The 13,408-nt window shown below is 40.8% G+C and overlaps 1 protein-coding gene across 2 annotated transcripts; it reads right to left on the bottom strand.

Moving 5' to 3' along the window:
- Positions 1–7,970: 7,970 nt before the first annotated feature.
- On the bottom strand, positions 7,971–13,408 carry LOC142378965 (uncharacterized). Of its 2 annotated transcripts, none has more exons than XM_075463993.1 (3): positions 13,250–13,408; positions 10,334–10,598; positions 7,971–9,369 (listed from the first exon to the last, which is right to left on the bottom strand). In XM_075463993.1, the coding sequence occupies exons 1-3, from the start codon at positions 13,342–13,344 to the stop codon at positions 8,701–8,703; spliced, it is 1,029 nt and encodes a 342-aa protein (XP_075320108.1). In that variant the 5' UTR covers positions 13,345–13,408; the 3' UTR covers positions 7,971–8,700. The 2 variants fall into 2 exon arrangements, with proteins under 2 accessions (XP_075320108.1, XP_075320109.1); XM_075463994.1 differs by having other exon boundaries at positions 13,192–13,342.

The raw sequence follows: 13,408 nt of genomic DNA, 5'->3' as shown, positions 1-13,408 counted from the left end.
GGTACACGGACACACGGCACGCGCGGAAAAGCGGAAACATGAGACGCATTAAGTTGTAAATTATACAAAATATATATTATGTCCCATTTGCATTAAGTAGAGAACAGCTGTGCAGCATAAAAGATGAATTTATAGGTACAGTAGGCCTATCAATTGCATTTACTGTACTATTATGTGTTTGATATATAACATCACAGGTCTTCAAAAACATTTAACTGTAGTATCATACATTTAATTACATTAAATTTAACGAAAAAGTTAGTCCCATGGTCCTTAAATGGATACTACAAGTATGTAGGATTAAAAGTTTAATTAATTACTGCCCCAAGACAGCCTATGCTTAGTAATAGCCTGAACGATAACTCTCCCGACCACTTTCGCGGTCCGCTGTCATTAAACCATTAAAGTGAACGTTTGGCATGCCGAGCCAAACGACCCAGATGGCAAATAGTCATTGAAACGATGTTAAATCAACATCCCGCTGTCAACGATAAAGTCATTGAATCAACGTCGAACTCTGACGTTGATTCAATGACATTTTGCACCCTCTATTATCATTGAAACAACGTTGAAATCATACCTAGAGATCAACAAGATTTCAATGATATTTCGATTACAATGGATATTGAAACAATGTTGAAATCATCAACGAAACTTCAATGGTATTTATGCCTATACCACAGGTTTAATCTAAAAAGGTCTAAATTAAAATATTAAAAACATTATTATTAGACCATTAACATTAATATCTTGTAAAGCGACCTTGAGTACCATGAAAGGCGCTATATAAAACAAATTTATTATTATTATTATTAATCCTGCTATCTACAGCCAGGATGGGCTATGAGCAAAATATAGAAACTATAGCAGACTAAGCCTGTAGGCTATATCACCTAGCACAAATAACACCCCATGCATTTTTTTTTTTTTTAAATCAAACATCGTTTTTATTGCATTTTTCTTTTTTTTCTTTTAATGCGCGAGGCTATCTCCTGCAGTGGCCGTCGTCCAGATCCCCCCCGCCCGGTCTGGAGCGTAGCGCAGCGCTCTGCACAGCTTGTGCGAATTCATGTATTTGCAGTACTCAGTCGTTGAGTCAGGGCATCTAAAATAAAAAAAACAAGCAAAAAATACATTTCAGTTAAGCATAGCAGACTTCTGCCTGTGACAGAAACACTATGTGTGTGTGTGTGTGTGGTAGCTATCTTTCCCTCTCAAACATAGACATAGAATCCTATCCATATTTTAAGACGAAGCTTGTTAAACTGAGGACTTACTTGACGATGTGGATTAATGATCTGAAAAAAGAGAAAAAGTAAATCACAATGTCAGTAAACAGCAATTTAATTCTGAATCAATAAACCACTAATTAAAAAAAAAAACGACGAGAAGATAGTGACAGCCTCTATCCAGGCATCACGCAAGCTGACGTGTTGCTAGCGCATGCTAACTTATTCATCCAGACAACGTTGAATTCAAGTCAATCTTCTGATTGTTAAGTAGCCTATTCAATCGTTTTATTAGACACCTTGCCTCTTCGATCGCTGATCCTAGCTAAAGGTAGGGCAAGGATATGCAGATATACTGTAACACCCCTTGCTGGGAAATAAACCGGTGAATAAAGCATTGCTAGCTAACTGACGATTTCGTCAGGGTGTTTATGAAGCCTGCAGTTAACTTGCTTTTGACAACTTGCAGGGTTGTTGATCGGAGGAATTCTGCTTGATTTATAACAGAATGCTATGACAGTATCTAGCCTATGCACCATGTAAACTATACATTTAACTGTGTAGGGCAGTTCAGCATTCAAAAGATTAAATCAAAGTGCTTTCTTACCTGAAATTGATTCCGAAATGAATGGGATGGGGTGCAGTACCGCCGGTCTACCACATGATGGTCTCCCGGTCAACTATAAATCCATGACTTTTCAATCATCTTTCCCGGTCAACTCAAAATCAATGACTTTTCAACATTACTATTATCACCCGGGAAACCAAATATCAATGATGCATCAATCATACTAAGGATAACTATGTATCAATGTTGTTTCAATATCACTGCGGTCAACATTATGTTGTGTCGGGTTTTCATCAGTTTGCCAATATTGATTCAACATTTATTTTGCATCAAGATTTCAATGTCAACCATTCTGATGATTCAGATGGAAAAACAATATCATTTCAATGTCAGCTTGCTATCTGGGGAGCTCCACGGGAAAAACTTATATCAGCAATTCACTTGACGTACCGCCAGAGACAAATTTGTATCGACAGCTGGCACTCTAACATGAAAAACATTCTCGCGGCAAGCTTAGTTAAACGGCATTTTTTCATGACAGTGTAAGTTTTGAGACATGCATGTCACGAGCACTACGTAATCCTACATTGTGCCCCTTTTAACTTCGATTGATGGTGCATCATACTGGATGAACACGAGTGCACCTGTAGGCTGTCATCATCAACGGGGGTGTGGGCGAACAGCGAGGGGATGGGGGTCGCACTCTCAAATACGACCTGTGGCAGAGCTCTCCGGACTCTGCATTGATAAACTCACGACGAATGAAACGACCTCCTCAAATGGGCAAAATGTTCCCTTTCCGTGATTATCGGAGGGTATTATAAAGGGGCATACCTCGTTAAAAAGCCAAGTCCGGCGACAATTAAGGTCTCCATTGACGTTGGCTAAAAGTATTAGCAAAGCCCTGAACTTGTGTGGAAGGCGCTAGTTAGCCACTCTACAGTTACCTCGAGTAGCACTAACACAAACAGCGTTCTGTGAGGCGGTGAAATATCGAGGAATTGTAGACTATTTCAAGTCTGTTATCAAGACATTTAGCTGACACTTGTATTAAAGACACTATTAAAAGCACATTAATTGATCTAACGACACAATTCGTTATGAAGACTATTTCAGGACATCAGTCAAATTGTAGCATTTTAGCGTCAAAGTTAACAACTGTAAACATTAATCCCTACCTGTCCTTGTCGCAATTTCCACCGTGTGGGGTCGGGGTGGGGGTGGGGGGGTGGGGGTGAATAGGGGTTCGCCCTCCTCACTTCTGATTGGTGATAGTGCTTCTCTCACACGCCACTCTTGTCAGTCATTTGTTGTCACGAGAAGAGAGCGGCGGTGATAGGTCTAGTGTTGTTTTGAGGTTCACAGTTCCACTCGCTAGTTGACATGCTCACCCCCCCCTCCCCCCCATTTTTTTTTCTCCTCGGATCTACGCGATTCAGAAGAATGACCCATTTTGATTTCAAAACGGCGAATTTCGCCGAAAGGTGGCAAGTTTGCATGCCTGGTGATATCCAGCCAAGTAGCCCACCCGCAGTTTTTTCGATATTGGCTGAACATCAGCTGAGTTACTGAGTTATCCCGAATAGCTTCATACAAGGGTTAATGGATCCTGGTCCGTATCTCCAAAATTACCACACTAAAATCACATGCCATGACACCAAACTTCTACAGTAGTACAAATATAAGCGATGCATTTGGAAGTTTGAAAATTGTCCAGGAGTTTATTATTATCAACACAAGCCTGATAGCTTCTCTGCAGCTAAAGCTGCGTCGACGTCACTTCTGGGAGCTTCAAAGTAAGTTGAGGGTTGATCTACTACTGTAGACAACAAAGTATATGCTATATTCTACATGTTTTTTTTATGAATTTTTTATGTTGTAGAGTTGTGAAATTATTTTATCAATGGAGAAATTGAGCAGCCTTGCTTTGTTGTCTACAGTAGTAGATCAACCCTCATCTTATTTTGAAGCTCCCAGCTCCCTGAAGTGACGTCGACGCAGCTTTAGCTGCAGAGAAGCTATCAGGCTTGTGTTGATAATAATAAACTCCTGGACTATGTACAAACTTCAAACTGCATCGTTTGGTGAGCACAGACCATATTTGTACTACTGCAGAAGTTTGGTGTCATGGCATGTGATTTTAGTGTGGTAATTTTGGAGATACTGCCAGGTTCCATTAGCGCTTGTACGAAGCTATTCGGGATAACTCAGTAACTCAGCTGATGTTCAGCCAATATCGAAAAAACTGCGGGTGGGCTACTTGGCTGGATATCACGGTTCAAATGACCCCAGGTTGAATCTACTCCGGAGTATCACTTTAACAACCTGGATTATGGAGCAGGCGAGGAACAACTCTGGCACTGGTACAGGGACTGGTATTGACCCTTCTAAGACGGCGCATGGTTTGGCATTAACCTGGAAACAGCAAGAGAGTTTTTAATCTATTTAAAGGGAGGCTTTGGTTGATATGGAAGAGGAAAGGTGGCAGATCTGGGCAGTGGGACCCTTATTACAGGGTAGTGACAAGTTTTTCCTGTCCCGCTTGACCCAAGTTCACTGGCTAAAGAAACAAAAGGCAACATTCAGGTGACGACAAATCAAGTCCAGGTAGCAAAAACTAAGTCAAATAATCCAAAATGAAGTAAGACACGAAGTAAAATGTCAAAAAATGAGACAAACATACACTGGAGACATGGACAGATTACTTAATAAGGACTAAGCGAAGTGTTATTAAAACTGTGATGAAACATGCTACGTGCCTCATGTGAGAGTTTGCTTTGCTTTTTCGAGCTCTTATCCCCAATGGGGTTTTACTTTCTCACATAGTCTAAGCATTGCATTAGATTTCTCATTTGCCTTCCTTGCATCACCTGTTTACAGAGTAGAGTTGCATCAGTGCGATGAAAATTCAGCTGCAGTAAACCTGTAGATATAATACCCATAGGAACACACCTGGTTTCAGTCTTTTTACAACCTAACATGAACCAAATGAGAAAAATGAAAAAGCAACCTCAGGCAAACAGGGCAGATGTCTCATAATGCTACAACTGGGAATATTTACCATGCATAAAAACTTCAACTCAGCACATACTGCAGGTTATCACAGGCTATCTAATTACACACCAATCACTTACTGCATCAACAATATGTTCACAGAGAAAGTTGTTCAACTATTAAGGTCCCCAAGGGTATGACATGGGGTACACAAGTTTTTCATTTTTGTCCCTACAGCTCGAGTTTTACATGGACACAAAAGCAGCGCCATCCAACTCAATCTTAACACGCCCCTTACACATATCCAAAATATCCAATCACTGAGGACGTCCAAACTGTTTTAATTATCATTACTGACCAATTAGAGCTTACCTTGGACAAAAAAAAACTCAGAGAGAAGAGCAAATGACCCCTGGCCCAATCAAAAAGTGCACATGGTTTCTTGTTGAGTGAATTCATAAGTTCCTGGCCCCAATGATGTGCTGGTAGATATGGTAAAGCTGTGCACAGAGCAGAGAAGACAGGAAACGCTTTAAGGTAAGATGGTTGATGTGTTGTTTGGTTTTGGGTGGAGCACAAACTGTAATGGCATTAAATATGAGTAATCAACACTCAAATTTTGCTTTTCTTCATTTCTGTCAGCATCCCAGCCTCTTTCTCAAAACTTCTAGTCTATGATGTTCAACACCACCAGCCTGTACGAGAACTCTTCAAACATAGGGGGTCCCCGTGGTCCTCCTCCGTGGTATCAGTTTCCAGTGTGTGCAGTTGCTCCTTATGGCTTTGTCTTCTACTTTGGGGTCAAGGTGTTTAACCTGGCAGTTGGGACGCCGTGTAACGTCCTGGTCATCTGGCAGATCATTGCCAGGAAAAAAGATGCTTCCACATCGGACATCTTCATCTTTAACCTGGCTATCCTCGATGCCTACTTCTGCTTGATGACACCTGTAGACATGGTCAACCGGCTGATGCTGGAAAATGATGACCTCTGGTACTTTCAGAGATTTGCTTATGGGGTCAAGGATGTTGCACCGCTCTTTCTGGTAAGTTTTTGAAATGCAGAAGTCCAATTTTATTGAAGGTTGATGCCCACCAAAAACAAGTACATCTTATGATTGTTTGTTTAATTGTAGTGAATCTATATAAAGGTGAAATCCTAGATATTAGAGCTTTGTAGAGTATGCATTAAATTAAACACAGAATGGATCGCAATTTTTTTAAGGGTTCTAAAAACCTACTTGGAAATGTTGCATGTGCCAATTATTTTGCTCACATGCCTCATGCCATGGCTTGTATTTTATCAATGTAGTTCTGATCAGTTTGGCAGATTTCAGTTGGATTTGTGTCAGTTACAGATTCTAAAAACAGTGGGCCAAATTAACATGTGACACAAGTGATTTTTTGTAAACTTTAAAAATCCATCACTCAAATAGCATCAAAGTTATTCAGCTAATATTCATTACTTTACTTTATTATCAATTTTGGTGGGGATTAAACAAATTGTTTAATCAAACACAAAACTGCTCTATAAAGGCTCCAAAATTACGAAACTTAAACATAAGATGTTGGAAAAATAGCAAAAACATTCCCACATATAATTAAATCTGCTTTATAAATAACCTAAGTACAGGTTTTTAGTTTTGTAAAATAAATCGATTAAATTTCTCACCAACTTTTACATAATCTTTCATGATAAAAATGGGCCCTTTTAAAGTTATTGTTAGAGAACATGACGGGGGGAAAAAAAATCATCAAACTTGTGTAAATGAGATATTATATGATTAAATATGCACCTGTATGAATATGTATGGAACTAGAGTAGGAAGTGAGGGGAACAGGAGACATATTTTTGTTAGTGTTTTAAGTTTTTTTTTCATGTTTTTCACAAAAGAGATATATGATGTCCAGCCTTATCAGGTACCTGGTTGAGGCAAGAGCACTGACATAATCTTTCTTTCTTCTCGTCTGCAACCCCAGGTGTGTATCTGTGTGGATCGCTACATGGCTGTGGTCCATCCAGTGTTCTTTGCAAGTTACAGAGACAACATGACCCGCATCGGCATTTCTGTGGTGGTCTGGGGCCTGACACTGGCATATGCCCTGATAAAGTCCATTTTGGGAGTCATGAGTGTAAATGACATCTTCAGCGGAATCATCCTCTTTGCATTTGCAGTTATGGTCTTCTGCAACATTTCTATTATCTGGGTCCTCCGCCGCTCTGTGGCGGGAAAGGAGGTGATGCACCCGGTGAAGAAGAAGGCCTTTAAGATAGTGCTGATAAATATGATCATCATTGTGGTCAACTACCTGCCACCTGTGGCACTCATGCCCTTCGTATCATACTACACGTTTGTTCAGTTCCGCTGTCAGATCAGCATTAGCGTGTTCTCCATCATGGATCTGAGCTGCAGCATCGAGCCCCTCCTCTACATGACAAAGATGGAAAGAGTACAGGGCAAGTGCTGCAGGCAGGGAGTCTCACCTAAGGCACTTGATCTTAAGGTTTAATCAAGCCTTGTCATGGAAAGTTCAACACACACCCTATAATTTGGTTTCAGTGCAAAGTTATCTTGGATTACTGTCACTTCAGTAACTGGTAAATGAATAATTTCACCTGACAAAGCACACAATGCGACCAACTACAGTTCTAAATTTGAGTTTCAGTTTCAGTTGACTTTACATAAACTTTGCTACGAATCAAATGTAACACAACAGTCAAAATGTGAACTATTTGATAAAATGCTGCGACACTGTTATTCGATGGAGTTATTTTTCATGTTCAATAGTACCAAAGAACTGTGGAAATCGGGTCTGCGGACCCAAATCAATTGATTAAATATACATGACTGTGTCGCACCTTTGCCATGAGACTGCGCTGGAACTGGAAATGTGAAGTATGATGACATATATAAAAGGCAGTTTCAGTCCTCCTGAGAATGAAAGGCTGGGACACAGGTTCAACTTTCAGCACGACAACCCTCAGCAGAGTGCTTAAAGCTTGAGACCCCCTCTTGTTAGCACATACTTGTCTGTTTATTTCAAAGACAGCCTGGGGCCCTCAATTAGCATGCCGAGTTTACAGAGCACCGATTAAGTACAGTTATTATTTCAGCCTTATAACCATAAAAGCGCAGTGAGGCCAATTAGTAATGGTGTAATGAGAGGTTATGTAGACAATGCAAGATGACAAATGAATAACACTTTAATTAATACAGCAATATAACTATCAAGTGCAATGATATCACACAACTGACGTAAGTAGTAATTTAGCTTGAAATCTTAATAAATATATCCTTTTTTATTTTCCATCTTCATATTTATTTACGTACTATAATTTTTCCCTCTATAATTTATATTGCAGTACTATAATTTATCCTTGGGGATTATTAAAGTATAATTTAATTCAATTAAACAAAAAAAATAAATTGCGCAAACTTACAAGTGTTTATTTAAAAAAAAAAAAAAAATACAGTTTTCAGTGCAGCATTTTGAAAGCAATTAATGTGTTCAATAAAAAAAAAATATGTACTTTGCACAATTACTTTGAGCGTAAGAAAATGATTATTTAAAATACACACACTTTCGAGTCTCATTTATGTGGATGAGAGGAATATCTAAATGTATAAATGTGTTATTAGGTCTATTGTAAACTACATGGGGGCGTTAAAATGGAGAGCTTTTAATCGGGATTTTCCTATCAGAATCAAGTCTTTCATAAATTTGAAATGCTTTTATTATTAATAAAAAAAGAAAAGAAAAACACACAGGACATTCCCTGGTCTACACTCGTCCCCTGCATTTTAGAAAGCAATGATTAGTCAAAGCAATGACTGAGGCATGTTCGTGATTAAGATTGTAGACTGAAAAAAGATCTTTGCCACAGTGGGAATGAAACTATATGACACAGCATTAATTTGCAGTAATGTTACTGTGCACCTTCTTCAGACTTTCCGAGCTGGCTTCAGGTCCATCCTCTGATGTGACATATCCGGGATAAGTGGGGTGAAACTGGGGAGATGGCGGTTTTGTGGCGTTGTGTTCTGCCTCGGACGAGGACAGAAACAGTGGTATCAATTTGGCATGAGCGTAGTCGATCTCAAAACCCTCAAAAATCAGCCCCACTCCCCAGGCACCCAATCCTTCCTCAAGGAGGTGCGACACCTTTTTAGTAGCCAGCACCAGACCCTCATAATCTCCTTTTTCAAGTTTGAATATATCAGAGGTCAGGGGTCGGCGTGGGACTAACACAGTGAAACCTGGGGAGTTGGGGAAAGGAGTGAGAAAGGCCACATGGCTTTCATCCTCCCACACCCGCCACTGCTGCTCCTCCCCGCGAACAATACGTGAGAAAAGGCCAGAGTGAGTTGGATCGTCCCCGAGGAAAGTCAGATCAGGCGAAGCATTGGGCAATGGGAGCTTGGCTCTTATCTTGCTCTGGATATCAGTCAGGCTGGAGTCACTCCATCGAGGGGCAGTCTTGGAGTTGCAGTATCCCGGGTCATGAGTGTTGTGCTCCTCTTCCCCAGCTGTGTGAGGTTGCCACTCGGCATTCAGACCATGTAGTGGGAGGACACGGATCTATAGAGACCACAGAGAAAAACTTTGATCAGCAAGTGGCAGGTGACGTGAAACTTACGCGGTCATCTCATGCATGACACATTGGTCACTGCTCAAGGGAATTCTGACTTCAACAGAGCGCCATGACCGATTCTACTCGTGCTTGAGGTGTGTTCGATTCACTGCGGTCTTCAGTCCAAATGTTATTCCACACCTACACCGCTGTAATGGCAACACAAGTAATCATACAGGACGTGAATCATCCACACACAAACACTGTTTTAATCTTTGTGGTTTTCTTTTACCGTGTTGAATCTTGATGGGTCACAGAAATGCCTGAGGAGACAACCTGCTCGCACACCCTTGACTAAAGCTTGTCCACTTCTCAAAATCACCACTTGTGCAGCACATGACAGGTTACAGAAACTACGAGCTCCACGAAAACAAAACCAAAGTGCCCAACATGCTTGTTACTGTGACATTATTTCTATTCATGAGGTGACCATAAACTATAACCTTTCAGGTCCAATATTCTGATGGAGGAGCTCTGGTCCTGGATGTTACTTTGATGCACCCCATCCAACCCAAGCCTGCTCCACAGAGGCCAGGCTCTGCAAACCAGAAGATCTAAAAGATCCATTGTCAAACATCTTTCTGTTTGTTCTGGTCGCTACATCGAATTAAACCAACCAGAGCACACACACAACAGACCTGAGCCCTCAGTTAATGACTACAGGCACATACAAAAACAAATTGGGCTGAATGAAAAGAACTAATGCATGTAATCAGGCTTCCACTTTATGCACCCAGTGAATAATATGCTACTGCTACTTTAGCGTCATACTTGACAGACATGGTATTGATGTTCTTATTCAACCATCTTATGTTACTTTACATCAAAGACATATTTAATGCTTCTGAAAGAATATCGAAAAGTAGCTTCAATCCTGTTTTGTCACTGGTTGTAGAGCGCAGGCATTCTTACCTGAGCAGGTCTGTCCTTGTGGGGTCTGCTAACCAGAGCGCACCTCCGAACGTCCAGTCTGTCGCACAGCAGTTCTGCCACAGTTCTTGCCCCCAGCAGCCAGGATAGGTACTCGGACTCCTCCAGGTGGAAGATACTGCCTCCTGGGCTGCCAGGAGCCCTGCTTTCAATGATTACAGAGCCTGGGGTCCAGGGACGCGGGTGAAGGTAGGCCACCAGCCGCTCTGACTCCCAGATGACATGACGGCGAAGGGTGGAGGACATGCTGTAGAACCAGGAGGGTGAGGAGAAAATAAAGGAGATGTGTGAGAAAAGAGCTGGGTTTTTTTTTTTTTTATCTCAAATTTATTCCACTGAAAGTAAAATTAGAAGATATTATCCACATGTAACAAGGTGAGGATAAGATATTACAAAAGATCTTAACATTTAGTTCATAAAGAAGAACTGAAAAGAGATTACAAGCCTTTTTAAAGTAATGCTCCATATTTTTTTTAAAAAACATTCCTACTGAGATAAATGTAGATTTTTGTGTATTCTTTATTTTCTTGACTACGGCATATTAACCTAACCACAATGGACATCTGCTTTTCTAGGTGAAAAACATACTCGTACTCATGGTAAAGATGTCTTCTTTTAACATTTACATATGGAACTTTAATGACAATGATATGGACTGGAGGTTTCTCACATAGCAGCACAAAGCTTTTACAGGCAGACCTCATGTTATCCAACGTTGTGACATATTCACATAACATAACATAACATAACCTAACCACATGTTGCTGACCAACAAAATAAAAAAAGGCTCCCTTGGATGTTCAGTAAAGGTCCCCTTGGAACATTGACCATAGGACATCACTGTGTACGATCAATCATTCATCAGTCTTCAACCTCACAATTTGAAAACCTTTTTTTTTTGTCATTTTAAATGACTGAATTTACCATATTTACCACTTTGTTTCCACTCCCCGTTTCTGCTCACTTGCCTACCTTCTAGGGATGCTAGTAGTTAGTCTGAGTAGGAGTTGTGGACACACAATCTATAATAAATGCTGCACGACATTAAAGAAATGTCTACATTCAAATGGACATTTCTTTAAACGTTGAACCAATTGCAGAGCACTTTACACATGGAGAGATAGCTAAATGAAATATGTGAATACAGTTGTGTTATTGTTATAATAACGAGGCAGGGCACGAGCTTACAGTTAACTTTTATTCAGCTTTCTCTAGCTCTCATAACATCCGGGTTTCTTTTCCAACACATTGGCTGTGTTCGAAACCGCCTACTACATACTTGAAAACGGCATACTCATCGATCAGACAGCATGCAGAGCGTTTACACACAGTGCACTTCACTCCTGCCCGAGCCGAAATCAGCTGGCCTGAAAAGCTGATTTCGCTTAAGCTCTAAACTCTGTAAATATATAACTTTAGCAGCATTTGAAACATTTTCAGGCGAGAAAGTAGTCGTTTAGACCCCCAAGGTGTTGAAAATTTGACAAAATACCGGCTATTTACAATTTTGTTCCCACGAATTCGGCGCTAAAGCTAGCCGCAGTGAGCAACGCACTTCCGGTTATGCCGTTTTGACTGTTCTCTTCCCGTTAACGGAATTTGACCGTTCAAATGGCGATGGGCGACGTCACGTTACGTTGCATCTTGGGTAGTTTGAGTGTGACAAGTAACCTCATGATGAATACTCAACATTTCGGCGAATTTAGTATGCATCTAGTGTACATCCGGGAACTTAAAAAAGTATGGCTGTGTTCGAAACCGCCTACTTCTCCTACTATTCCTACTAGTCATACTTTTTTAAGTTCCCGGATGTACACTAGATGCATACTAGATTCGCCGAAATGTTGAGTATTCATCATGAGGTTACTTGTCACACTCAAACTACCCAAGATGCAACGTAACGTCGCCCATCGCCATTTGAACGGTCAAATTCCGTTAACGGGACGAGAGCAGTCAAAACGGCATAACCGGAAGTGCGTTGCTCACTGCGGCTAGCTTTAGCGCCGAATTCGTGGGAACAAAGTTGTAAATAGCCGGTATTTTGTCAGATTTTCAACACCTTGGGGGTCTAAATGACTACTTTCTCGCCTGAAAATGTTTCAAATGTTGCTAAAGTTTACAGAGTTTATAGCTTAAGCGAAATCAGCTTTTCAGGCCGGCTGATTTCGGCTCGGGCAGGAGTGAAGTGTGACACTGTGTGTAAACGCTCTGCATACTGTCTGATCGATGAGTATGCCGTTTTCTAGTATGTAGTTTGTAGTAGGCGGTTTCGAACACAGCCATTCTCATTGGCTGATACGTTGTACGTCAGTTAACTACGGTGGCCGAACCGTAGTTAACTCTTTCCACAACAAATCCCACGCTGTCCACACAAAAACAGCAGAGCACCGCAGTTTATTCGGCTAGATCAAACACAACTCCTCACAATCCAACATCCAAACATCCGATTTCTGTACCAACTTCAGTTCCCAGTCTCAATCTCCACAGATGACCTCACCCCAAATCTCTGAATCGCACACGTGATGAGAAGGTAATTGACCAGGCAGGCCTCCTCAAAAACACATTTTCTCAGTTTTATTTATTCATTGTTTGTAGTTCCTAATTTATCGCGGTTGATTATTAGTACATTCTTAGTCACAGTATCACTACGCACATATAAACTTATAAACACTGCACTGAAATATCCAACTGCGTGATAGCCTACTGTCAAAGTGCAGAATGAGCCGAAATATCGTCTGCACTGCAGATATACACGACAGTGTAATATATGGCTTTACAGTAAAACAAAAATAAATAAAAGGATGGAGCGTGAAAAGTTCACCCAAATTGAATTGGCATACCTTCGAATAGTTAACCTTGTAAACAGCATAAAGCTGCAGTTAAGAGTCTACAACCGACCTGTCCTCCTCTGATTCCGTCAGATCGTAGTAAAAGGTTGTAAAATAAGCACAAACAGCGACAAACGCAGCAGCAGCGGATGCTCTGAGCCACATCAGACAGTGCTAATGAAAATGCTCACTGGTGTCTGGTGCTTCCCTATTTCCGCCTCAGTCTGCA

This window comes from Odontesthes bonariensis, chromosome 4 (genome assembly GCF_027942865.1).
Source record: "Odontesthes bonariensis isolate fOdoBon6 chromosome 4, fOdoBon6.hap1, whole genome shotgun sequence".
In the NCBI taxonomy this organism is placed as follows: domain Eukaryota; kingdom Metazoa; phylum Chordata; class Actinopteri; order Atheriniformes; family Atherinopsidae; genus Odontesthes; species Odontesthes bonariensis.
Note: the sequence above shows the minus strand (reverse complement) of the source record. Positions and strands in the feature narration are given on the sequence as shown.